Here is a 26,543-nt window from a genome sequence, read left to right as displayed (position 1 = left end):
TGAATTGTTGGCTTATATCAACATTCCTCATCCCAAACTCTATTATACTCTAAATAAATCCCTAAATAATACACCAACAATAATCTTTATCATCTTTTATTTAACAGTAAACATATTTTGTTTTAAGGAAAAAACAGCACCCTCAGCTCTGACATTTGTGTATTATTTATGAAGTGAAGATGTAAAAAGTTGAAAATACTTCATTATTTAAGATTTCCATTTAGAAACATCTCCTGATTGAAGCGCTGTGCGCCGATGTCTGCTGATTAATTCAGGCTCTCTGTGCGCACTGGTTGTGGGGCCCCAGCGGGTACAGACCAGATGATGCTGGATCTAATATAATAATATGGTGGTTTGGTGGGACCCATACAGCCAGGAGCAGATCGTGTATATGGGATTAGGCTAAATGGCACCTGGAACAGGCTAATTCCTACGGGAACGGGGTCGCAGAACGGACTTCCTAATTTCCTAATTTTGATACTAAGGGGTAAATTTACTAAAGTGAGAGTTTTTAGAAGTGAGTTTTAAAAGTGATGTTGCCCATAGCAACCAATCAGATTCTAGCTATTATCTTCTAGGAGGTGCTAGTTAAATGTTAAGTAGAATCTGATTGGTTGCAATAGGCAACATCACTTCTAAAAACTTTTGCTTTAGTAAATATACCCCTTAAAGTGTACTGGTCTCCTGTGTAATCAGCAAAGACATTCTATAAAGAAACAATGCAACTTATTCTCAGGACGGAGCTAATTATTAAAGCTCCGTATTGTGTCTCAGTCAGTGATAGGTTCTGTAATAAGACATGGGGGTATTCCTATGTCCAGATAAGGAGGTCCTGACACTTTGCACCCAACGGATTTCAGGGCGACACCACCAGCGGCGGTTCCTCCTAAAATCAGTAATGCATACTGTTGTCTGACACCATGTGAAAGAATAGCTCCCATTCCAATCAATGCCCTCCTAATATAGAGAGTATGATGACCAGAACCACTGGGACAGTCTCTTCTCTGCCGTCTGAAATAAGGTTCTGACCCTGTATCATGGGGAAACGACCGGGTCCTGTATTATACTATACCGGCCAGCGCTGAATAATATGCCAAGCAATTTACAGTTTATGCTGCACACAAGTGGTAAAGTTTCTCATTGTTTTTCCTCCTTCACTAAATATTTCGCCAGAGCTATATACTGAGAATCGGTATGATTTACCGCTGGTACCCATGCCCGGCGGTTGCAATCCCGACAGCGGAATCCCGGCAGAGGAGGAAATCCCGGTCGTCAAAGGTAAGTATATACTAACCTATTTCCACCCCCTAACCCTCCCTTAGGGGTGCCTAAACCTAGCCTTCCCCCCAGTTCCTAACCCCCCTCTAAGTGCCTAAACCTAACCCCCCCTTCCCCTAACCCTAAGACCCCCCCCCCAGGGGTGCTTAACGCTAACCCCCCTTCCCCTAGCCTAAACCTAACCCTCCCCCATCCCCCTGCGGCTATCCGAGCTCAGCGTCCCTTCGATCGGGATGCTGGGCGTCGGGCTCCCGGTGTATGTCTAATGACAGGCGTCAGCATATCGACGCCTCTCTTTAGACCCTTGCCAGAATATGACAGTCGGGAAGCCGGCTGTAGTGATCAGGTCCACCAGCTTCCCGACTACATACCATATACGGTATATACTGTATGTCATGTATTTGTATTAGTATGTAGCTATGATGGTTACATGTAAGGAACACAAAAATCCACACAAACGAGACACAACTGAACATAATATATAAACGTGTCCGTCTGGGCGTCTCATCTTCTGGGGAGAAGTTCAGGTTGCGCTCTCAATTCCTCCTTTTACATTTCATATATAATTAGTGTTTATTTAGCTAAAGTGAGCGCTGGCTACTTATACATGACTAAGGGAATTTGCTTAGAGACAATCACTTCTCATTCTGATTTCATGCACTAATCAATGACTTAGGGGGTCATTCAGACCCACTCGCAAGCGGCAGTACGCTCGCAAGTGGGTCGATGTTCCCCACTGCGCATGCGCACGACGGAGGGAGCTCCGTCGTGCGCATGCGCGAGACCCGGCGAGCGAAGGACTTTCCATCGCTCCGGGTCTCGCACCAAAGGGGGCGTGCTGTCGATGTTGATTGACAGCACGCCCCCTTTGGTGGGCGTTCCGGGGGCGTGCCTGCCAGACGGAGGCGTTCCTATGGGAATGCCTAACGTCTGAAGCCGGCCCCACTGACATCACTAGTGATGTCAGTGGGAGTGATTTTGGCTCTGATAGAGCCAAAATCACTCCTGGCCTTGCGGTTGAGAAACCCGACCACAGGGTTTCACTCGCAAGTCCGATGGTCGCAATGGTCAAGACCATCGCGACCATCTTTTTGCACGCTCGTATATGCTGTGGGTGGTGACCCACAGCTATACGAGCGTCCAGGAGGACGCTCCATTTTAATGGAGGTGGGCCCTGATTCAGAGCGAGCGCTCTGGTCAGAGCGTCCGGCTCTGAATCAGGGCCTTAATGTGTACTGGTGTGTAACCATTCGCTGTGCTAAACACACACAGCAGGCGGCGGCATTTGCCTGCATGGGTTAAATAAACATATTTAACTACTTGCGGGAGTTTGTGACAGAAGTTTCAGCCAAATCACTTCTCAGCGTTACAAAAACACGAGAGATCTGAACCCTGTTATGGTCACTGAAATCTGTGCGTCATGGACTAAATGTTTTGCATGAAAAACTATTGTCGTTGTTGTCGTTGTATTATTTTTGTGCAAGACTTGAAATTCGGTGCTGCAAAAATCACCCAGATGACACTAGACATAATATGTACAGAAAACATGTCCAGAAGTGCTGAAAAACACGCTGGGGCCTATTAACAGTAACCAAACAGGCAAAAGGAAGGAAACATTTCTTAAAGCAGTCTACTGCTATCTCATTGGTTGAAAGATGCAACAAAACAGAGCATTTAGCTTTCTCTGTAAGCCCAGTAAAGGTGCTTTGTTAGTACAATACTATAGGCAAACACATGGGGGGTAGGTGGGGGGGGGTTCCGGTTGCCTGGAAACCCCCCTCCCCAGTCCACACCATGACCACAATAGAAATAGTAATATAATAGAATGTTACTAGTGCTGCATGTTCTATTCAGTATCATAAATGAAATAAGAAGCACCACGTGTGGATCTTTTAACATGTGTGAGTTAGTAATAAATAACCTGTGCATCAACTAGGAGATCTGGAAAACATGCAATGTTAGGGGTGCACTGCTACAGACCATCAATAGGGTTCATCATTATTACTGTATAATAATACACTATCCAGGGTATAAGGAGAACAATATGTACATATATGTCCAGGGCAGTGCTAGGTTCTTCTGCTGCTCCCCCAGACTCCCGGACTTGCTCCCAAGCTTTGGAATGGAGCCCAAATGTGGCCCGGGATGCAATCAGGAAGCCGGCTTCCCGACTGTCATATCCCGGCGAGGGTGAAATGCCAGGCGTCTAGATGTAGACGACGCTCATTTCCCCGACGCCGGGAGACCGTCGCCCGGCATCCCAATCGAAGGGATCCCGGGCGCCGCGAGCGGACAGCCGCGGAGGGGGTGGAGGGAGTTAGGTTTAGGGCTCCCGGGGGGGACTTAGGGTTAGGCACCCCCTCGGGAGGTTATGGTTAGGCTAGGGAGAGGGAGGGTTAGGCACCCCCCGGGGGATTTAGGATTAGGCAGCGGGGAGGGAGGAGGTTAGGTTTAGGCACTTAGAGGGGGGATTAGGGTAGGGCACTTGGGGGGGAGGATGTATTCCCTTTAGAATGTAAGCTCTTACGAGCAGGGCCTCTACCCTCTTGTACTTCTCCTTACTTTACTTTCACCTATTTCTTACCCCCCACCAGGGCACCTAACACTTGGTTGCATACGCTCTGTTGCATATCTAGGTGTAATGGTCACTTATGTAGCAATGTATATTATCCATGTTTGTCCTATTTTTTACTATAAGTCAGTTGTCAAATTATTTGTTTATGTACTATGTAAGGCGCTGCGGAACACTTGTGGCGCCATATAAATAAAGGATAATAATAATACTACACTATGCAGGAGGGTTTTGTGTTTAACGCTCTGTTTATAGCAAGGACAAAGGGGGTGACGGGACGGAATTGCATTGGTGCACGCAGGCACCAATGTAAATATGGTAATGCGGCAGGAGGTATCACACCTACTATATACATTACTTATCAGAGCTGCGTTGTGCAATGTAACATCGGATAATCTGCGGGAACATCGGCCGGCTAAGTGACCCATGCAGTCACGCCAGCCGGCCGCCGCAGATGACAGAAAGAGGCCAGGAAATCTCCGTCAGCCTACGGCGTCCTGGCCTCTTCCCCCCCCCGAACGGCGGCAACATGCCTCCGTTTTGGGAATCAGAGGCTGTCGCCGCCCCCTCCCCGCCCACAAACGGTAGAAGGGGTCAGGCGGCTGCGCAGTTTCTCGGCCATTGGGAATCTGCGTTCAGCGGTGCGCGCTGATTCAGGCCCAAATGACACTTTTAAAAGCGCCCACAGAATCTATATAAGAAACTTTGGGGTCTATTTACCAAGCCTTGGATGGAGAAAAAGTGAAAAGAGATTAAGTCCCAACCAATCAGCTCCTGTCATTTTTCAAATACAGCCTGTTACATGGCAGTTAGGAGCTGATTGGTTGGTCCAAGGCCCCTATGTAACTAGTGCTGCATAAATATTTATTTTGAAATGCTATTTGATTACATTTTCCTTTTTTTTTTTTATAAACGGCAATGGTTTATGTAGACTATGCCAGGGGGTTGGTTGGTATATTTTTAGGACCACCCCACATTGCTAGGTTGTAACTATACTGGGCAGTGTGGGATTCCCCCAATAATACCAGACAATGTGATCTACCTAAAACTCCTGCTTGCTACGCCAAAATCACAACACTTGCAAGGGATACCCGCAACACACAGAACCATCCTGCCTGGCCGGAAAACATCATCCAAGTCAAAGTTCTCCAGGCAACACAGCCTGCATATTACAGGCTGTATAGTAGAGACGTTGGAAAGGAATATTGTGCTAGCTGAATGGCTGGTGAATGTTTTCTGAGCAATAATTCCTCCTTCGTTATAAAATTACACGTCCCAGCGTCTGTGTTGCTGCTGGTGACGGTACAGAGACAGTTCTCTACATGACTGTTTCCACGTCGGCGGCACAGATTACAATTTTTTACAAAGTCATTTTTTTGGCGGATAAGCAGGAACGGTAAGGTGCCCCCCTGAATAATGCGCTCTGGCAAAAACAAGACTCGCAGCACAGGAGACCACTTAGCTTCTCTAAAACAGTTGAATGCAAACGATACACCGCTTTATAGCATTTCACTGTTCTGCGTGTGGAAGATTTGTATCAGTCTGTGTGCAATAAATGCTTTCATTTACTGGGTTCTCGCTCTAATCAAATATTCATTTACGTGAGTTTCATTCCATTAAAGCGAGTATTATATAAAGGTGAGCAAAACTGTAGATTTAGTTTAAAGCCTAATCTGGTTCTCTGGGGGTAATACTGACTATATAAAAACTGTATAAATGATATTCCGTAACACTAAAATATGCTTATGGCCCCCTTGTGCACGTTGTCTGGCTTTATAACCTACAGTGAAATGCATGACTGGCTTAATAAGCAAGGCACTGGGAGAGGGTTTTACACAGAGTAAAGATCTCACAAATTCTCAGAGAGCTGAAAATCCTTCAATAATAGTAATTCTCCCTCAGGACACACATTTTAGCAGAGAAAATGCCGGGTAAATCATTGTGTGTTATAAAAAGAGAAGGGATAAAAAGAAAATAGAGAAAGCAGACAATAACGGGATAAATAGACATTTGGTGTGTGCAGAGTTTATAGCTGGAGCTATGTACAGTAACAGAGGTCTGATTATAACATCTGTGTACACGAGCACTTACACAGAAACGGGGAGGAGGGTGGATTGGATCGGGGGGGGTTACACGCAGGTTGTATAAGTTTAATGAATGTATTTTGGCTGCTGACTTATCTCATTCGCATTTACAGTCTAACTCCACAGCCCATGGGAATGTTTTACATAAACCGCCAACCTTTATTGAGGATTACTCTATTAATAAGACATAAGGTAAGAAAACGTTACCAAAAACCAGAAGACTACACACATGTAACATGAAGGGTACTGGCGTAAACCACCCAAATGGACAAGTGAGGGTCATGTGTCCGTGTGGTGGCAAAGGGAAGAAATGGGGCAAAACATAAGACAGTTATACAAGTGGGTACAGTAAGTGGAGGTGAAAAACAAACACGTGTAATAAAATGACAACGCACGTCACGAGGGCTTAAATCAGGCGACTGCCTCTGTAATGAAATTTACCCTGATCGGCACCTTCTGAAACAATTATTGCAGGTGCAAAGCAAAGAATATGGCCGACATCTTGCACAGACCCTTTCTTGAAACACAATCAATAAAGCATTAAGATTCGGACTATAATGTAACAAAATAACTGACTACACTGTACATGGCACCAAAATAACTGACTATACTGTACATGGCACCAAAATTACTGACTATACTGTACATGGCAACAAAATAACTCACTATACTGTACATGGCAGCAAAATAACTGACTACACTGTACATGGCACCAAAATTACTGACTATACTGTACATGGCAACAAAATGACTGACTATACTGTACATGTCACCAAAATAACTGACTATACTGTACATGGCAACAAAATAACTGACTATACTGTACATGGCAACAAAATTACTGACTACACTGTACATGGCAACAAAATAACTGACTACACTGTACATGGCAACAAAATAACTCACTATACTGTACATGGCATCAAAATAACTGACTATACTGTACATGGCATCAAAATTACTGACTATACTGTACATGGCTACAAAATTACTGACTATACTGTACATGGCAACAAAATAACTGACTATACTGTACATGGCTACAAAATTACTGACTATACTGTACATGGCAACAAAATTACTGACTATACTGTACATGGCAACAAAATAACTGACTATACTGTACATGGCAACAAAATAACTGACTATACTGTACATAGCAACAAAATAACTGACTACACTGTACATGGCAACAAAATAACTCACTATACTGTACATGGCAGCAAAATAACTGACTACACTGTACATGGCACCAAAATTACTGACTATACTGTACATGGCAACAAAATGACTGACTATACTGTACATGGCATCAAAATGACTGACTATACTGTACATGGCAACAAAATAACTGACTACACTGTACATGGCAACAAAATAACTCACTATACTGTACATGGCACCAAAGTAACTGACTACACTGTACATGGCAACAAAATAACTCACTATACTGTACATGGCAGCAAAATAACTGACTACACTGTACATGGCACCAAAATTACTGACTATACTGTACATGGCAACAAAATAACTGACTACAGTATACTGTACATGGCAGCAAAATAACTGACTATACTGTACATGGCAACAAAATAACTGACTACAGTATACTGTACATGGCATCAAAATAACTGACTATACTGTACATGGCATCAAAATTACTGACTATACTGTACATGGCAACAAAATAACTCACTATACTGTACATGGCACCAAAATTACTGACTATACTGTACATGGCAACAAAATAACTCACTATACTGTACATGGCACCAAAATTACTGACTATACTGTACATGGCAACAAAATAACTGACTATACTGTACATGGCATCAAAATAACTGACTATACTGTACATGGCAACAAAATATCTAAAACATAAGGGAAGAACTAAACATCTGAACGCTGTAGTGCTGTAAAAACATGGCTCCAACACCGGGATTATGCTTTTTATCACCATTTTGTAAAAAAGACTTCATAAAATCGATAACACGACACTGAGTTTTATATAGAGGAATTAGGTGCAATTCACATTAATAAACAATTTTTTATTTTATTTTAGATAACCACTCAAAACTAAAACAAAATAAAATGAATGACACTGGCATAGCTCCACGCGGAGTTTGGAAACCTAGAAGTGACAAATACTGTATATGGCCCCATACTAACTCACAAACACCAGGCGGATGTTATACCTGTACTAATGTATTATTTTACTGTGATCTGTGCAAAGGTCAGGTATCTTAAGCCGTGCAGAGAGTCATCATTGTGGAGATGGAAATTTCTCCCGTGAATCCAGGCGCAATGGGAGTGTGGCGAGCGTGTTATGGGATGTGTCGCGAGCATGTTATGGGAGTGTGGTGGGTGTGTTGTGGGAGTGTGGTGAGCGTTTTATGGGAGTGTGGGGAGCGTTTTATGGGAGTGTGGCGAGCGTATTATGGGAGTGTGGCGAGCGTATTATGGGAGTGTGGCGAGCGTATTATGGGAGTGTGGCGAGCGTTTTATGGGAGTGTGGCGAGCGTATTGTGGGAGTGTGGCGAGCGTTTTATGGGAGTGTGGCGAGCGTTTTATGGGAGTGTGGCGAGCGTATTATGGGAGTGTGGCGAGCGTATTATGGGAGTGTGGCGAGCGTATTATGGGAGTGTGGCGAGCGTTTTATGGGAGTGTGGCGAGCGTATTATGGGAGTGTGGCGAGCGTGTTGTGGGAGGGTGGCGAGCGTGTTGTGGGAGTGTGGAGCGCAATCATCTGCTATCTGTCTACTGCTCGCACGTTTAAGCTGTGACGCGGAGCAGTTCAGCCTGTTGGAATTACGCTGAGATTGCGTTCTGTTTTCAAATATTGTAAGTGCGTCTTACACGCTAATCTCGCATTACAGGGAAAAGTCCATCAATTAATTTAGGTGCTAAAATTAATTGCTGTACATATTGGTCGTCCATCAATGTTATGTAAAGGGTTAGAGCCGCTCGTTCTCCTTTCTTTAATAAAAATAAATAATTTCTGAGCCCAGAATGAGAATCTGACGCCAAGTGCTACGGGGGTGAGTGTTACGGGGGTCACATAAGAAACCTGCAAACGTGTTAACGAGGGTGAAGCCGCCAGCTAGGAGTGATACATAACGATGGGCCAGGCTGCAGAGACATCAGGTTAATGCCATTGTAAACTGGATTCACAAAAAATGTTCTCAATAATTCACCAGCCACGGCTCTCCCAGAGGTGCTGACTCACAGAACAAGCTCTTTAGTGTTGCAGCTCTCAGGAGCGGAGCTGTACACATAGACCTACAATTGAATCCATTATGTGAATAAGATGTAGATGCAGTTCTAAGCATGTTCCAAAACACTAACTCAATTAAATTGCAGAGATCTTGTGTCATCAGAACATTGCATAATCCACTTATCTGGGCATCAGTATTCTGAGCACGCAGACGGATACACTGCTCAGAGAGGAGTCCGACCAGCTAAACCCACCCTGTACACAATCACAATACACCTATCTGCCGTACCACGGGGAGTTATCACTGTAACTGTCACTTGTCAGCGTAACGTCTCCTGTGCTTGTAACTACATACAAAGACGCTGGCATTTGACAAGTTGATCCAAACCCGTGTGAGCGCTATGAGCCCAGCGCAGCCAACTAGGAGAAGTATGTCACAGCGTGATCCGGGGATCAGACATGTAAATTATTTCATTGTTTTCCCCGGTAAGTGGGATTATATTTATGAGTGTGGATAACATTGGGCACATCTACGCAGAAGACATCCCACTTGGCTCTTGTCCTATGCACGTAGCTGGCGGTACTCACCTAAAGTCACACGGTGATATAAGATATAAAGCAGCTTCCACATTGAGGGGCTGATTCCGAGACACCAGCTGCTGCCACCGCGTTAGCGAGTTTTTCCGTAGTTGCTTCTGCGACTTTATGCGAATATGCTAATATCCGCCCTTCCCCTGGTGTACATCCCTGCGTCTAACTGTGCCAGGACTGCGACGCCCACTATGTGTCTTTAGATGCCGTAACACCGCTTGGCGCATCTTTAGACGCTATCATCGGACGCACCACCGGGACTTGCACTAGCCCCATGCAAGGTGCAGATTCTCCACCTGAGTACGGCCTCCAATGTACGCCATTAAGCGTCTGAGGCCTGATTCAGAGATGGACGGAATTGCAGAGACGCACACAAGCGGCTGCGCAAGTCCGTCCATGTAAAATGCTAATACAGCAGGAGGGGTCTGTGGGACACAGTCTCCTCCTTCCTGCATCTACGATCTCAGTGCTGCGACTGACCATGGCGACCATTGGTGGTGATGGTTGTTCCTTTGGCCGGGCTGCGGAAGCTGAAGCCTGACCGTGTCCTGCATCCACTAACGCAGACCGTGGCTTTGTCCCTCCCGGAAAACAGCGGTGGCACGCCACCATTTCTGGGAATGGTGTGCAGCCACGCCCCCGCTACACCCCCCACAAACATCGCAGTATGTCAGTCATGCTGCGGCTTGTGGGGATTCTGCGAGTGAGATCACAGGACCCATTCTGCGCATACACAGAACAGGTGCTGCGCCAGTGCAGACCCCTAAACATCGGGGATGTGCGATCACCATCAGGTTAGCGTAAATCACTGAAACAAGTCCTGATTCCACAACCAGTAATACAAAACTCCCGCCATGTCCCCCATAACACACCCGCCACACCCCCATAATACACCTGCCACACCCCCATAATACACCCGCCACACCCCCATAATACACCTGCCACACTCCCATAACATGCCCACCAGACTCGCATAACATGCCTACCACGCCCCCATAATACACCCGCCATGCTCCCATAACATGCCCACCACACTCCCATAACACGCCCCCCACGCTCCCATAACACACCCCCCCACTCCCATAACGCGCTCGCCACACTCCCACAACACGCCTGCCACACTCCCACAACACGCCCTCCACGCTCCCACAACACGCCCCCCACACTCCCACAACACGCCCCCCACGCTCCCATAACACGCTCCACCCCACTCCCACAACACGCCCTCCACACTCCCACAACACGCCCGCCACTCCCGCAACACGCCCTCCACACTCCCATAAAGTGTCCGCCACTCCCATAACACGCACGCCACACTCTCAGAACACTTCCACAACACACCCGCCACACTCCCATAACATGCTGCCACGCCCCCATAACGTGCCCGCTACACCCCATAACACACCTGCCACACCCGTATAACACGCCCATCACACTCCCATAACACAGTGGATCTCTCTGCGTGTGCGCGCTCTATGGGACGCAGGCTCTGTGCAACTCTTTAGCGACTTGGACGCATGCGCAGCTGAAAAACATTGGTAATTTGTGCGAATATCGGCTTGTAGCTCAGAATCAGTCCCTAAACGTGCAGACGCTTATTTTATTCATTTCTGAAATGATTTTCCTGCGTCTGTTACAAGAATGAAATATTGGACCAATAAAGGTGTCGGTATTGCGCACGCCTGAGGACCGCCACGAAAATAATCACTGGTGATAAATGTATAATAACTTGCTCTGTATGTAATATAGGTCTCTGTTCTCATACAGTATAACTACATGTAGTGTAGATACAATAGACACCGTTTTTTTGATCATGTCATGACGTAGGGGTGAAGTGCGTTACCCCAGTTTCCCCGAAATCAACGCCCCTTTTGAATGACCAAATTTAGTATTGTAGATTTTGGGCTAGATATGCTACAAGCCTGCAGGGTGCTTTATACTGTCTGCATTTACTGTACAGAGCCGATCTGGTAAAGCCTGCACTGGTGATGCCGTAGCTTAGTGGTGATACCAGAATACACTTAATTCTAAGTAACCCCCTACGGTACTACCTCAGTGACCAAATTCTGGTAATGTGTTATAGGATGCTTCTAATTATATCTGACTAATATATATATTAAAGATTAAGGACCTCATTCAGACCCGCTCGCATGCGGATCAATGGTGGGGGCAAGCCCGGAGCGTGCGCAAGCCCCGGAGCGAGTGACAAATGCACTTGTTCCGGGGCTCGCTACAAAAGGGGCGGCTGATCGACAGCTCACCTCGTTTTGTAGGCGGGGTGGTGGGGTGGCCGGACAAATGGAGGTGTCCCTGAAGGAACGGCCCTACTGACATCACCAGTGAGCTTCCTGCTCTGTTAGAGCAGGAAGCTACCTGGGCTTGCGGTAGACGAGACCCTACCCCCAAGGGTCTCGTCGCAAGCCCCGTTGGTCGCGATGGTCTCGACCATCACCTAGTCACTCGCTAAAGCTTAGCGAGCGGCCAGGAAGCCGCCCTTCAAAAGAAAAGTGGCCGCCCCCATTCAGATCGAGCGCTCGCTTTTGCGAGCGGCTCTGAATGAGGTCCTAAATGCATAAAACGTGTGACTGAACATTATCTGACATAGGGGCACGTGTGGCCCTCCAGTTGCTGTGGAACTACCGAACCCAGAATGCCCTGCCACAGTTTTGCTGCTAGGGCATGCTTAAACTTAAGCAGGACATACTGGTACGTGTAGTTCCACAGCAGCTAGAGTACTGCACGTTGCCTACCCCTGATCTAGAGTCTAAATCAGTTACCACCCCTGATGTAAGACATTATTACATAGCGCTACCTATATTCTGAATCATATGCATTAAAGTATCTACATGCACTGGGTTTATCTAACCAGCAACTGATAGGAAATGGTTGAACATGACCTAACTAACATACAATAGAGGAAAACGTTTGATCTGCCCCGAAGCTGCCCGGCATCGGGGCGCCGGTCACACTCCGCTCTCTTGGGCCAGTTTGGACTAACATGAAGCAAATCAGTGTAAGTGCAGTCAGTGTGAGCAGTGACAGGAGGGTCTCGGAGCAGGTAAGGGAATTATGCCCAGAGACAGAAACAATGGCTCTCTGACTGCATACAGTACCTTGTCTAGAACTAGGACAATTTTCTAGAAGTTAAGTGATGTAACAGATATACATTTATCCCTTAGGGGCATATGTATAACTTATTGGGTTTTTCCACCTAATAACTGACATCTCTTATCAGCAATAAGTAATTATATACCGCCTGAATGTATCCAAAATTACATACAGTGACAGGGGCTCCAAAAGGAACCCGTCCCTGTGATGTGCTATCAGTGAAGTAACCGCATTAGTGGTCAGGTCACTTCTATATCAGGACCCCTGTCGCGCTACTGCGCATACACTGCCCACTGCCAGGGAGGGTGCTGGAGAAACCCTATCCCGGTCATTTTTGCGAAAAGTAGCCCATATTCTTCAGATGTCGTTACCTGCCGGAGCCACTCTCCGAAGCTTGGTAACTCTGATATAGCTCAGCAGCCCCCTTAGAATAGAAGTTGCGGCTCTTGTCAGAAATGCAGAGGGCCTGATTCAGAGCCGAACGCTCTGACCAGAGCGCTCGCTCTGAATCAGGGCCCTCCTCCGTGAAAATGGAGCGGCCTCCTGGCCGCTCGCATAGCTGTGGGTGACCACCCACAGCATATGCGAGCGTCCATGATGATGGTCGCGATGGTCTTGACCATCGGGCTTGCGACGGAGACCCTGCGGTAGGGTCTCGCTGCCGCAAGCCCTGGAGTGATTTTGGCTCTATCAGAGGGAACGCCTCCGTCTGGCAGGCACGCCCACCAAAGGGGGCATGCTGTCAATCAACATCGACAGCACGCCCCCTTTGGTGTGAGACCCGGAGCGATGGAGAGCCCGTCGCTCGCCGGGTCTCGCACATGCGCACGACGGAGCTCCCTCCGTCGTGCGCATGCGCAGTGGGGGAACATCGACCCGCTTGCGAGCGTCCTGCGCTCGCGAGCGGGTCTGAATGACCCCCAGAGACCACTGCATATATTGGAGATATCTGCCGCGGTCCCTCCTTCATACATATGGGCGATACTAAATATTTGCGGGTATCCCACAAAAATGGGCGCTATCGGGGGATATGCTGCAAATATTGAACGATAAACAGGCCCCTTAATATCTGCATTAGATTAGTGCACAGATATAGAAATCCTATGACTCCAGCCTCTTATTCACAGACACTGGGGTCATCTTGTCCTTCAGCGTCTCTCTCCGGGGTCCGACTGACTACGGAAGCCTCGCACCTCGTCTTCTGCCCCCTCTAGCAGGAAATGGACAGGACGAGTTTGAAGTACCCATTTCATCTCTCCAGTGATGACTTGTTTTTACGCTTTATAACGGGTACAGATTGAGCAAACAGCTTCCACCAATAAAACAACGCCCAAAACTTAGCCAAGGAATAAACATGCACAAAGAAAGTGACGGTCTCTCTGCGACCGTAAAACGATGTTATTTTCTGTTCAGCAGTTCATGTTACTGCTGTTCATACTAATTAATTAAAGGAGCTGTTTCAGTAATGTGCAAACAGGGAATCTGAGAAACTGAACAGGCTTTTAGGTCTCCGGGAGAAGTGAAGTCAATCCGGGCGCAAGCAATCAAATGTAATGAAATCACTTGTCAGTGCTAAACTTGCAAAAACTGCGAAGTTTGACTGGGGAGTAAAAGGATTATAATTAGATTTCCAATAGGATAATAACTAAATGGCAGGGAGCAGTAAAGAGAAAATATTACTTTCTTGGCTAATGGCTGCTGCTGTTCAGTTTAGTTTAGACGTTTTTTTTCCCCCTGATTGGTGCATTTGTAAGATGCGCTAATTTAATTTACTTATAGAGCAAGAAAAAAAAGGACTCGTTCCATCGCGCTTGAATGTCATTTGCAAAAATCATTGATTCGAAGGTGCTTTCAGCAACGCCCAATGTTTGTTTTATGCAAAGTGGTGGTGGGCGGACGGTGGTGGCTGATGTCCAGGGTCTGGTGGGCGCTGAACCAACTGCAGAGGGACTACAGCTGGCACTCAGCCGTCATGAAAGGTATCACACCGAGAGTCGGTACTAGAGGCTGTATCAATGAGCGAGGGCTCTTCCTGAGACCACCTTACACCAGTCTCCAGTAATACCCCACACACAGACCTCATTACAGTTATCATGTAACAATACAGCTTGTGATAATTGGCTCACTCAACAAAATATTGTAATCTGTTTTATTATGCTGCAAATAGTTTTTTTTTTAATATATAAAATACAAAGTTTTACTGAAGAAAGTAAAATGAGATCTAGAAATAATATACTGGAATATACAGTGTGTGCAGTATTGATGCCCCGGGTATGGGGGTAATTAACCAAGGCGTTCTCTAAATTCGCACATTTCAGTCCCCCCCTTTCTCGCACAAATCCCCTTTGTATGCTAAAGGTCAGAGGAAAAAATGACGAGCACAAAACCTGACAATAAATGATCAGATATGACCCAGGCGGATCAGGCGGAATGGTCGCCTATAAATCAGTAAATTGCTGTGTTTTATGTTCAGCTGCTTTCTGCAGAATACACCGGGCAATAAAAGAGATATGACAAGTTCAATTCCAGAGGGATTAAGGCAGAGCGAGTATAATCCCGTGCTAGGACAGGAGACTATGTCAGACACGCGTATGGGACCGGACGGATCAGGAGGGGCTGCCATACGTTACCTTGCATGGGTGGGCTGTCGTGTTGGGAACCGTTGTGTTCTGTCTCCATCTCAGGGATGCAGGCATCTAAAAGACACCAAATAGCTGTTATTTGTACTGTACCTGTGCAGCCGTACGTTCTGCGTGCAATTAGCGTAATATCCACTGCTATACACCCTGTGACATGGCCACCCCTATGGCCCACATACCCCCCTTATCCCAAGCCTGCGGAAGAACAAGGTTACTCTTTGTAATAATTAGTTACAATACACAGATTAATTATGTAAATTATATATATATATATGAGAAAAGAGGCACCAGAATACGAAAAACTGCGGTTAACCATTCTTAGTTAACAGTGGGCCTGATTCAGAGCCGCTCGTAAGTGGCCGCTCGTTCGCTCCGAGCAATGTTTGCCCAACTGCGCATGCGTACGGATCGTAATACGCATGCGCGAGCCAGTCAGTGCGGCCAAAAATTGTGTGCTCGCAAAATAGCGAATGCCTGATATTTTGAGTGACAGAATGAGGCGTATGTGGGTGGTAACAGGGGAATGTGCTTGAAAACGGGGAGTGGAGATCCGAACGCAGGCGTGCTTAAAGGTCAAAACAGGCGTTTTAAGGGTGTGCATAAATAATACAGCAGCGTCATTGACCACGTCACTGGGTTATTTTATAGCCAGAACTGCTCGCAAAATTGTGGTAGCAAAAACCAACCACAAGAATAGCGAGCAGTTCATACCCTGGTCGATGTACTAAATTAATCTAATAAATAACGGACATGACGTAGGATGCGAGCGGCCAGGGGGCGTATTTTTTCAAAATACGACCGCAAGTTTTGTTCGCTCGTTCAGACATAGAGGCGTGAACCGACCGCAAAGAGCGAACGGTTCATTTGAATAGCCGCCCCTATTTTCTGAACGAGCGAGCGCAAATAGCGTCCGGCTCTGAATCAGGCTCTGTGCCCCAAATTGTATCCTACAAGTACATTAGTGATCTCTCTCATATATACGGTGAATACGCATACCCCATTACTGGTGACGGTCGGAGTAGGGTAAAATATAAGTGCGCATACGGTATACGTTTCTGTGGCTGCAGATTTTCCTTTTCTTAAACTGTCACTTTTTAAAGCTTTTATGTTATTACAGAAGATTGGGGGGGATGTATCACGCTTTAAAGAGGGATAACGTGGGGAAGTTCCCAAAGTAACTAATCATCTTCTGACGGTGCCAGATGAATGAGAGTTAGCAGCTATCCGTTACCTAGTGCTCCGGGCTCAATCCAATTGCGAGGAGGGTGAGGCGCCATTGCAGGCCTATATCGCCTATATTCGAGGATTTTTGTACGCAGCCCCACGAATCCCGCGCTGCCGTAAGTGCGGCACTTACTAAGCATGCAAGTTTCTCTAAGTCATTATAAACACCAGAAAAGTTTCAGCAAGTAAATGGCCATTATTCATCTCTCTGATATACCAGCATAAAGTACAGTGTTACTTTAATACACCGTGTTCCTGTGAATCCCCCAGATTTGCACCCTGGGGTAGTTTGATACACCCACTCCTCGTGTAATATGTTATGACCTGCAGTATGCTTCATTTCCATAAGTCGTATGTATTACTGCAGCCAGCTGTCTGACAGAACAGGATTACAGCTCTGCTTTCTGTGTGCTGCAGCGTACAGTGTTCATTCCCCCGCCGCCAGCCCCCTTACCGTTTAACATCCGGAGACCCTCCCCTGTCGTGGCTTGTTTAAGTGCCTGCTCCACTTGTTCTCGTCGCTTTGACTCAAACTCCAAGGCCTCCTGTAATTTTCTTTTGGCCTTTTTCTCTTTCTTCAAGCGCTTCTGAATTGTTGCTGTAAGACACAAAGATGGTCTGCGTTACGGTCACCCCTCAGCCTCCGAGGGATTTACCCCCAGCATCACTGCTCACTTTCCCAGGCACGTTTTAGCTAGAAAAGCCCTTAACTCGTTTTGTTCTGAGCAGATCCTATAATCGCTGATTGTGCCCCCCCCCCCAGGTATTACATGATGGTTCTGCACACACTGTGGCCCTAGGTAGAAAGGATTGTGGCCCCCCCAGGTATTACATGATGGTTCTGCACACACTGTGGCCCTAGGCAGAAAGGATTGTGGCCCCCCCAGGTATTGCATGATGGTTCTGCACACACTGTGGCCCTAGGCAGAAAGGATTGTGGCCCCCCCAGGTATTGCAAGATGGTTCTGCACACACTATGGCCCTAGGCAGAAAGGATTGTGCCCCCCCAGGTATTGCATGATGGTTCTGCACACACTGTGGCCCTAGGCAGAAAGGATTGTGGCCCCCCAGGTATTGCATGATGGTTCTGCACACACTGTGGCCCTAGGAATAAAGGATTGTGGCCCCCCTAGGTATTGCATGATGGTTCTGCACACACTGTGGCCCTAGGCAGAAAGGATTGTGCCACCCCCCCAGGTATTGCATGATGGTTCTGCACACACTGTGGCCCTAGGCAGAAAGGATTGTGCCACCCCCCCCTGGTATTGCATGATGGTTCTGCACACACTGTGGCCCTAGGCAGAAAGGATTGTGACCCCCCCTATGTATCGCATGATGAGCTGTGGGGGGTTCTGACAAACTATACATACCAATCTGATGGGGTATTGTATTGTAGTTCCCAGCAAGTGGCGTGGAACTACAAGTGCCAGAAGACAATAGATGGCACTAACTGTGGGATTATGACAGGAGATAATGATCCAGCGCTGAGGTGGGGTCATACTTAGCACAGATCTACATTTAGTGCAGTGAGACGGTAAAGAAAGTTTGCAAACGGCAGAGTACATTGGTATAGCCACATTGGGCCCCCATACAACTACTGCCAGGGGGCCCTGGACAATGAAGGCAGACCACTAGGGCCCCAGATAAGCACCTATAGGGGCCTCAATCAGGCAGCAGTTCATACTGAGGATCAGAAGGTCACATATACTGGCAGGATAAATTCTGCAGAGTCTGTAGCCAGGTTTGTTATGTAACAGTTCTGGATAGGATACTATAATAAGGATGCATGGGATGTAATGTAATATTTCTGGATAAGATGCTATAATAAGGGTGCATGGGGTGTAATGTAATATTTCTGGATAGGATGCTATAATAAGGGTGCATGGGATGTAATGTAATATTTCTGGATAAGATGCTATAATAAGGGTGCATGGGGTTTAATGTAATATTTCAGGATAGGATGCTATAATAAGGATGAATGTGGTGTAATGTAATATTTCTGGATAGGAAGCTATAATAAGGGTGCATGGGGTGTTATGTAATATTTCTGGATAGGAAGCTATAATAAGGATGCATGGGGTGTAATGTAATATTTCTGGATAGGAAGCTATAATAAGGATGCATGGGGTGTAATGTAATATTTCTGTATAGGATGCTATAATAAGGATGCATGGGGTGTAATGTAATATTTCTGTATAGGATGCATGGGCTTTTATATAATATTTCTGGATAGGAAGCTATAATAAGGGTGCATGGGGTGTTATGTGGATTACAGGATGGAATTACTGTGTTATGGATATGGAGCAGGAGAGTGGTGCAATGATTAGCTTGCTGCCTCACAGCACTGAGGTCTTGCTGTCAATTCCCACCAAGGCCCTGTCTGTGTGGCGTTTGCATATACTCTCCGTGTTTACGTGGGTTTCCCCAGATAGTATAGTTTCCTCCCATAATACAAAAACATACTGGTAGGTAAACTGGATTCTGACAAAAAATAACCTTCATGTACAGTATATATGTGTTCAAAGCTTGGAAAGAGAGAAAGTACCAACCAATCAACTCCTGTCATTTTTCAAACACAGCCTGCAAAAAGTGACAGTTAGCAGCTGATTGGTTGGTACTTTATATATCCCCACTTCATCCCTCTCCAAGCTTTGATTAAGCTCTACTGGGGGAGGGACTGATGTGGATGGCTGAAATATCCCTATAAATCACTATACAAATAGCTGTTAGTAAATAAATATTATTTTACATTACCAAGATTTAAGTATAGACTCCCCTCCCATGTTCTATGTACAGACTCCCCTCCCATGTTCTATGTACAGACTCCCCTCCCATGTTCTATGTACAGACTCCCCTCCCATGTTCTATGTACAGACTCCCCTCCCATGTTCTATGTACAGACTCCCCTCCCATGTTCTAAGTACAGACTCCCCTCCCATGTTCTATGTACAGACTCCCCTCCCATGTTCTAAGTACAGACTCCCCTCCCATGTTCTATGTACAGACTCCCCTCCCATGTTCTATGTACAGACTCCACTCCCATGTTCTATGTACAGACTCCCCTCCCATGTTCTAAGTACAGACTCCCCTCCCATGTTCTATGTACAGACTCCCCTCCCATGTTCTAAGTACAGACTCCCCTCCCATGTTCTATGTACAGACTCCCCTCCCATGTTCTATGTACAGACTCCCCTCCCATGTTCTATGTACAGACTCCCCTCCCATGTTCTATGTACAGACTCCCCTCCCATGTTCTAAGTACAGACTCCCCTCCCATGTTCTATGTACAGACTCCCCTCCCATGTTCTATGTACAGACTCCCCTCCCATGTTCTATGTACAGACTCCCCTCCCATGTTCTAAGTACAGACTCCCCTCCCATGTTCTATGTACAGACTCCCCTCCCATGTTCTATGTACAGACTCCCCTCCCATGTTCTATGTACAGACTCCCCTCCCATGTTCTAAGTACAGACTCCCCTCCCATGTTCTAAGTACAGACTCCCCTCCCATGTTCTATGTACAGACTCCCCTCCCATGTTCTATGTACAGACTCCCCTCCCATGTTCTATGTACAGACTCCCCTCCCATGTTCTATGTACAGACTCCCCTCCCATGTTCTATGTACAGACTCCCCTCCCATGTTCTATGTACAGACTCCCCTCCCATGTTCTATGTACAGACTCCCCTCCCATGTTCTAAGTACAGACTCCCCTCCCATGTTCTAAGTACAGACTCCCCTCCCATGTTCTATGTACAGACTCCCCTCCCATGTTCTATGTACAGACTCCCCTCCCATGTTCTATGTACAGACTCCCCTCCCATGTTCTATGTACAGACTCCCCTCCCATGTTCTATGTACAGACTCCCCTCCCATGTTCTATGTACAGACTCCCCTCCCATGTTCTAAGTACAGACTCCCCTCCCATGTTCTATGTACAGACTCCCCTCCCATGTTCTAAGTACAGACTCCCCTCCCATGTTCTATGTACAGACTCCCCTCCCATGTTCTAAGTACAGACTCCCCTCCCATGTTCTATGTACAGACTCCCCTCCCATGTTCTAAGTACAGACTCCCCTCCCATGTTCTATGTACAGACTCCCCTCCCATGTTCTATGTACAGACTCCCCTCCCATGTTCTAAGTACAGACTCCCCTCCCATGTTCTAAGTACAGACTCCCCTCCCATGTTCTATGTACAGACTCCCCTCCCATGTTCTATGTACAGACTCCCCTCCCATGTTCTAAGTACAGACTCCCCTCCCATGTTCTATGTACAGACTCCCCTCCCATGTTCTATGTACAGACTCCCCTCCCATGTTCTATGTACAGACTCCCCTCCCATGTTCTAAGTACAGACTCCCCTCCCATGTTCTAAGTACAGACTCCCCTCCCATGTTCTAAGTACAGACTCCCCTCCCATGTTCTATGTACAGACTCCCCTCCCATGTTTTATGGGGATGGGTAGGAGATCCCAGCGGTCACAATACCGATGCTGGCATCAGACAGGGTTAGGATACCGACACCTGTCCGTAGGAATCCTGTCCCTCCCCCTCTCACTACAATAACCCTCCCCCTCTCACTACACTGACCCTCCCCCTCTCACTACACTGACCCTCCCCCTCTCACTACACTGACCCTCCCCCTCTCACTACACTGACCCTCCCCCTCTCACTACACTGACCCTCCTCCTCTCATGACACTGACCATCCCCCTCTCACTACACTGACCCTCCCTCTCTCACTGCACTGACCCTCCCCCTCTCATTACACTGACCCTCCCCCTCTCACTACACTGACCCTCCCCCTCTCACTACACTGACCCTCCCCCTCTCACTACACTGACCCTCCATCTCACTACACTGACCCTCCTCCTCTCATGACACTGACCATCCCCCTCTCACTACACTGACCCTCCCTCTCTCACTGCACTGACCCTCCCCCTCTCATTACACTGACCCTCCCCCTCTCACTACACTGACCGTCCCCTCTCACTACACTGACCCTCCCCTCTCACTACACTGACCCTCTCCCTCTCACTACACTGACCCTCCCCCTCTCACTACACTGACCCTCCCCCTCACTACACTGACCTTCCCCCTCTCACTACACTGACCTTCCCCCTCTCACCACACTGACCTTCCCCCTCTCACTACACTGACCCTCCCCCTCTCACTACACTGACCCTCCCCCTCTCACTACACTGACCCTCCCCCTCTCATTACACTGACCCTCCCCCTCTCACTACACTGACCTTCCCCTCTCACTACACTGACCCTCCCCCTCTCATTACACTGACCCTCCCTCTCACTACACTGACCCTCCCCCTCTCACTACACTGACCCTCCCCCTCTCATTACACTGACCCTCCCCCTCTCACCACACTGACCCTCCCTCTCTCACTGCACTGACCCTCCCTCTCACTACACTGACCCTCCCTCTCACTACACTGACCCTCCCCCTCTCATTACACTGACCCTCCCTCTCACTACACTGACCCTCCCTCTCACTACACTGACCTTCCCCTCTCACTACACTGACCCTCCCCCTCTCATTACACTGACCCTCCCTCTCACTACACTGACCCTCCCCCTCTCACTGCACTACCCTCCCCCTCTCATTACACTGACCCTCCCTCTCACTACACTGACCCTCCCTCTCTCACTGCACTGACCCTCCCTCTCTCACTGCACTGACCCTCCCCCTCTCATTACACTGACCCTCCCCCTCTCACTACACTGACCCTCCCCCTCTCACCACACTGACCTTCCCCCTCTCATTACACTGACCCTCCCCCTCTCACTACACTGACCCTCCCCCTCTCACTACACTGACCCTCCCCCTCTTACTACACTGACCCTCCCCCTCTTACTACACTGACCCTCCCCCTCTTACTACACTGACCATCCTCCTCTCACTACACTGACCTTCCCCCTCTCACTACACTGACCCTCCCCCTCTCACTACAGACCCTCCCCCTCTCACTACACTGACCTTCCCCCTCTCACTACACTGACCCTCCCCCTCTCACTACACCGACCCTCCCCCTCTCACTACACTGACCCTCCCCCTCTCACTACACTGACCCTCCCCCACTCACTACACTGACCTTCCCCCTCTCACTACACTGACCCTCCCCCTGTCACTACACTAACCCCCCCCCTCACTACACTGACCTTCCCCCTCTCACTACACTGACCCTCCCCCTGTCACTACACTAACCCTCCCCCCCCTCACTACACTGACCTTCCCCCTCTCACTACACTGACCCTCCCCCTCCCCCTCTCACTACACTGACCTTCCCCCTCTCATTACACTGACCCTCCCCCTCTCACTACACTGACCCTCCCCCTCTCACTACACTGACCTTCCCCCTCTTATTACACTGACCTTCCCCCTCTCACTACTCCTATCTCATGTTCTATGTACAGACTCCTATCTGATGTTCTATGTACAGACTCCTACCTCATGTTCTATGTACAGACTCCTACCTCATGTTCTATGTACAGACTCCTACCTCATGTTCTATGTACAGACTCCTATCTCATGTTCTATGTACAGACTCCTATCTCATGTTCTATGTACATACTCCTATCTCATGTTCTATGTACAGACTCCTACCTCATGTTCTATGTACAGACTCCTACCTCATGTTCTATGTACAGACTCCTATCTCATGTTCTATGTACAGACTCCTATCTCATGTTCTATGTACAGACTCCTATCATGTTCTATGGGCCTGATTCAGACCCGCTCGCAAGCGCTATGCGCTCGCAAGTGGGTCGATGGCCGTGCAGTGCCATCACTCGCTCTGGGGTTCGCAACAAAATGGGGCGTCTGTCGATATTCATCGACATCTCGCCCCGTTTTGTAGGCGGGGAGGGGGGGTGGCAGGCCAAACGGAGGCTTTTCCGAAGGAACGCCTGCCATTTGAGGGCGGCCGTACTGACGTCACACTATTACAGCAGGAAGCTCACTGGGGCTTGTGGGAACGAGACCCTACCGCTGCTTTTCTAGTAGTGCCATGACATGGCGTGGCTCGGTAGCACCTGGCGTCTTTTTGTACGACTTTTTACCTTCAAAAGACTCTTATTCGCACTGCGATGTAAATAGATCGCACAAACAGCTTCTGCTGATAAGAATAATATGCATCATGCCTATATTCTGTGGGCCTGATTCAGACCCGCTCGCAAGTGGGTCGATGCTGGGACATTGTGCATGCGCGGCTACGAAAGGGCAGCTGTCGATGTTGATCGACAGCTCGCCCCGTTTTGAAGGTGGGGAGGGGGGGTGGCTGGACAAATGGAGGCTTCCTGAAGGAACGCCTGCCGTTTGTGGGCGGCCCTACTGACATCACACGTGATGTCAGTAGTGAGCTTCTTGCTCTATTAGAGCAGGAAGCTCACTGGGACTTGCGGCAGACGAGACCCTACCACAAGGGTCTCGTCGCAAGCCCGATGGTCGCGACCATCACCTGGCCGCTCGTAAAAGCTGTGGGTGGTCACCCACAGCTTAGCGAGTGGCCAGGAGGCCGTTTTTTTCAAAAAGAGCGGCCACCCTGATTCAGAGCGAGCGCTCGGTTTTTGCGAGCGGCTCTGAATCAGGGCCTATGCACAGACTCCTCTCATGTTCTATATACATACTCCTATCTCATGTTCTATGTACAGACTCCTATCTCATGTTCTATGTACATACTCCTATCTCATGTTCTATGTACATACTCCTATCTCATGTTCTATGTACATACTCCTATCTCATGTTCTATGTACATACTCCTATCTCATGTTCTATGTACAGACTCCTATCTAATGTTCTATGTACAGACTCCTATCTCATGTTCTATGTACATACTCCTATCTCATGTTCTATGTACATACTCCTATCTCATGTTCTATGTACAGACTCCTATCTCATGTTCTATGTACAGACTCCTATCTCATGTTCTATCTGCAGACGGCAATCCTGTGCTCTATGTACAGACTCCACCTACCTCATGTTCTATGCACAGATTCCTATTATCAAAAGTTCTATGTATAAACTCCAATCCAATGTTCAATGTATAGACTGCTCCTATCCCATGTTCAATGTATAGACTGCTCTTATCCCATGTTCAATGTATAGACTGCTCCTATCCCATGTTCTATGTATAGACAGCTCCTATCATATGCTCTATGTATAGACTGCTCCTATCCCATGTTCTATGTATAGACTGCTCCTATCCCATGTTCTATGTATAGACTGCTCCTATCTCATGTTCAATGTATAGACTGCTCCTATCACATGTTCTATGTATAGACTGCTCCTATCATAGGCTCTATGTATAGACTGCTCCTATCCCATGTTCTATGTATAGACTGCTCCTATCCCATGTTCTATGTATAGACTGCTCCTATCACATGTTTTATGTATAGACTACTCCTAGCCCATGGTATATGTATAGACTGCTCCTATCCCATGTTCTATGTATAGACTCCGCCCTATCCCATGTTCTATGTATAGACTCCGCCCTATCCCATGTTTTATGTACAGACTGCTCCTATCCCATACTATATGTACATAAACACTCCGATCCCATGTTCTGTGTACAAGCTGAGCATATCACTGGTAAAAAGGAAATCTGTGATGCAGATTTATCCCTTCCGAGTATTCATCTTGTATATCGGTCCTGCACAGTGTAACCAGCGTCAGAGATAAGACGAGTGCGGCGTTGATCATGTATATCGGTCCTGCACAGAGTAAACAGCGTCAGAGATAAGATGATTGCGGTGTTGATCTTGTATATCGGTCCTGCACAGTGTAATCAGCATCAGAGATAAGACGATTGCGGCGTTGATCATGTATATCGGTCCTGCACAGTGTAACCAGCGTCAGAGATAAGACGAGTGCGGCGCTGATCATGTATATCGGTCCTGCACAGTGTAACCAGCGTCAGAGATAAGACGAGTGCGGCGTTGATTATGTATATCGGTCCTGCACAGTGTAACCAGCGTCAGACATAAGACGAGTGCGGTGTTGATCATGTATATCGGTCCTGCACAGTGTAACCAGCGTCAGAGATAAGACGAGTGCGGCGTTGATCTTGTATATCGGTCCTCCACAGTGTAACCAGCATCAGACATAAGACGAGTGTGGCGTGGATCATGTATATCGGTCCTGCACAGTGCAACCAGCGTCAGAGATAAGACGATTGCGGCGCTGATCATGTATATCGGTCCTGCACAGTGTAACCAGCATCAGACATAAGACGATTGCGGTGTTGATCTTGTATATCGGTCCTGCACAGTGTAACCAGCATCAGACATAAGACGATTGCGGCGCTGATCATGTACATCGGTCCTGCACAGTGTAACCAGCGTCAGAGATAAGACGAGTGCGGCGTTGATCTTGTATATCGGTCCTGCACAGTGTAACCAGCGTCAGAGATAAGACGAGTGCGGCGTTGATCTTGTATATCTGTCCTGCATAGTGTAACCAGCATCAGAGATAAGACGATTGCGGCGATGATCATGTATATCGGTCCTGCACAGTGTAACCAGCGTCAGAGATAAGACGATTGCGGCGCTGATCATGTATATCTGTCCTGCACAGTGTAACCAGCGACAGACATAAGACGATTGCGGTGTTGATCTTGTATATCGGTCCTGCACAGTGTAACCAGCGTCAGAGATAAGACGATAGTGGCGTTAATCATGTATATCGGTCCTGCACAGTGTAACCAGCGTCAGACATAAGACGATTGCGGCGTTGATCTTGTATATTGGTCCTGCACAGTGTAACCAGCGTCAGAGATAAGACGAGTGCGGCGTTGATCTTGTATATCGGTCCTGCACAGTGTA

The 26,543-nt window shown here is 47.5% G+C and overlaps 1 protein-coding gene across 1 annotated transcript in view; it reads right to left on the bottom strand.

Moving 5' to 3' along the window:
- LOC148481864 (dachshund homolog 2-like) overlaps positions 1 to 26,543 on the bottom strand; it is a 324,209-nt gene that overhangs the window by 11,270 nt on the left and 286,396 nt on the right. Inside the window, exons 11-12 of the mRNA XM_088452903.1 lie at positions 17,165 to 17,308; positions 15,478 to 15,543 (exon numbers count right to left, since the gene is read on the bottom strand). Coding sequence (XP_088309029.1) covers positions 15,478 to 15,543; positions 17,165 to 17,308 — 210 coding nt within the window. The remainder of the gene's footprint in view (positions 1 to 15,477; positions 15,544 to 17,164; positions 17,309 to 26,543) is intronic.

This window comes from Taudactylus pleione, unplaced genomic scaffold (genome assembly GCF_031769625.1).
Source record: "Taudactylus pleione unplaced genomic scaffold, aTauple2 ptg000557l, whole genome shotgun sequence".
NCBI classification, from domain to species: Eukaryota; Metazoa; Chordata; class Amphibia; order Anura; family Myobatrachidae; genus Taudactylus; species Taudactylus pleione.
The sequence above is the reverse complement of the archived record's forward strand: the minus strand, read 5'-3'. Positions and strand labels throughout refer to the sequence as shown.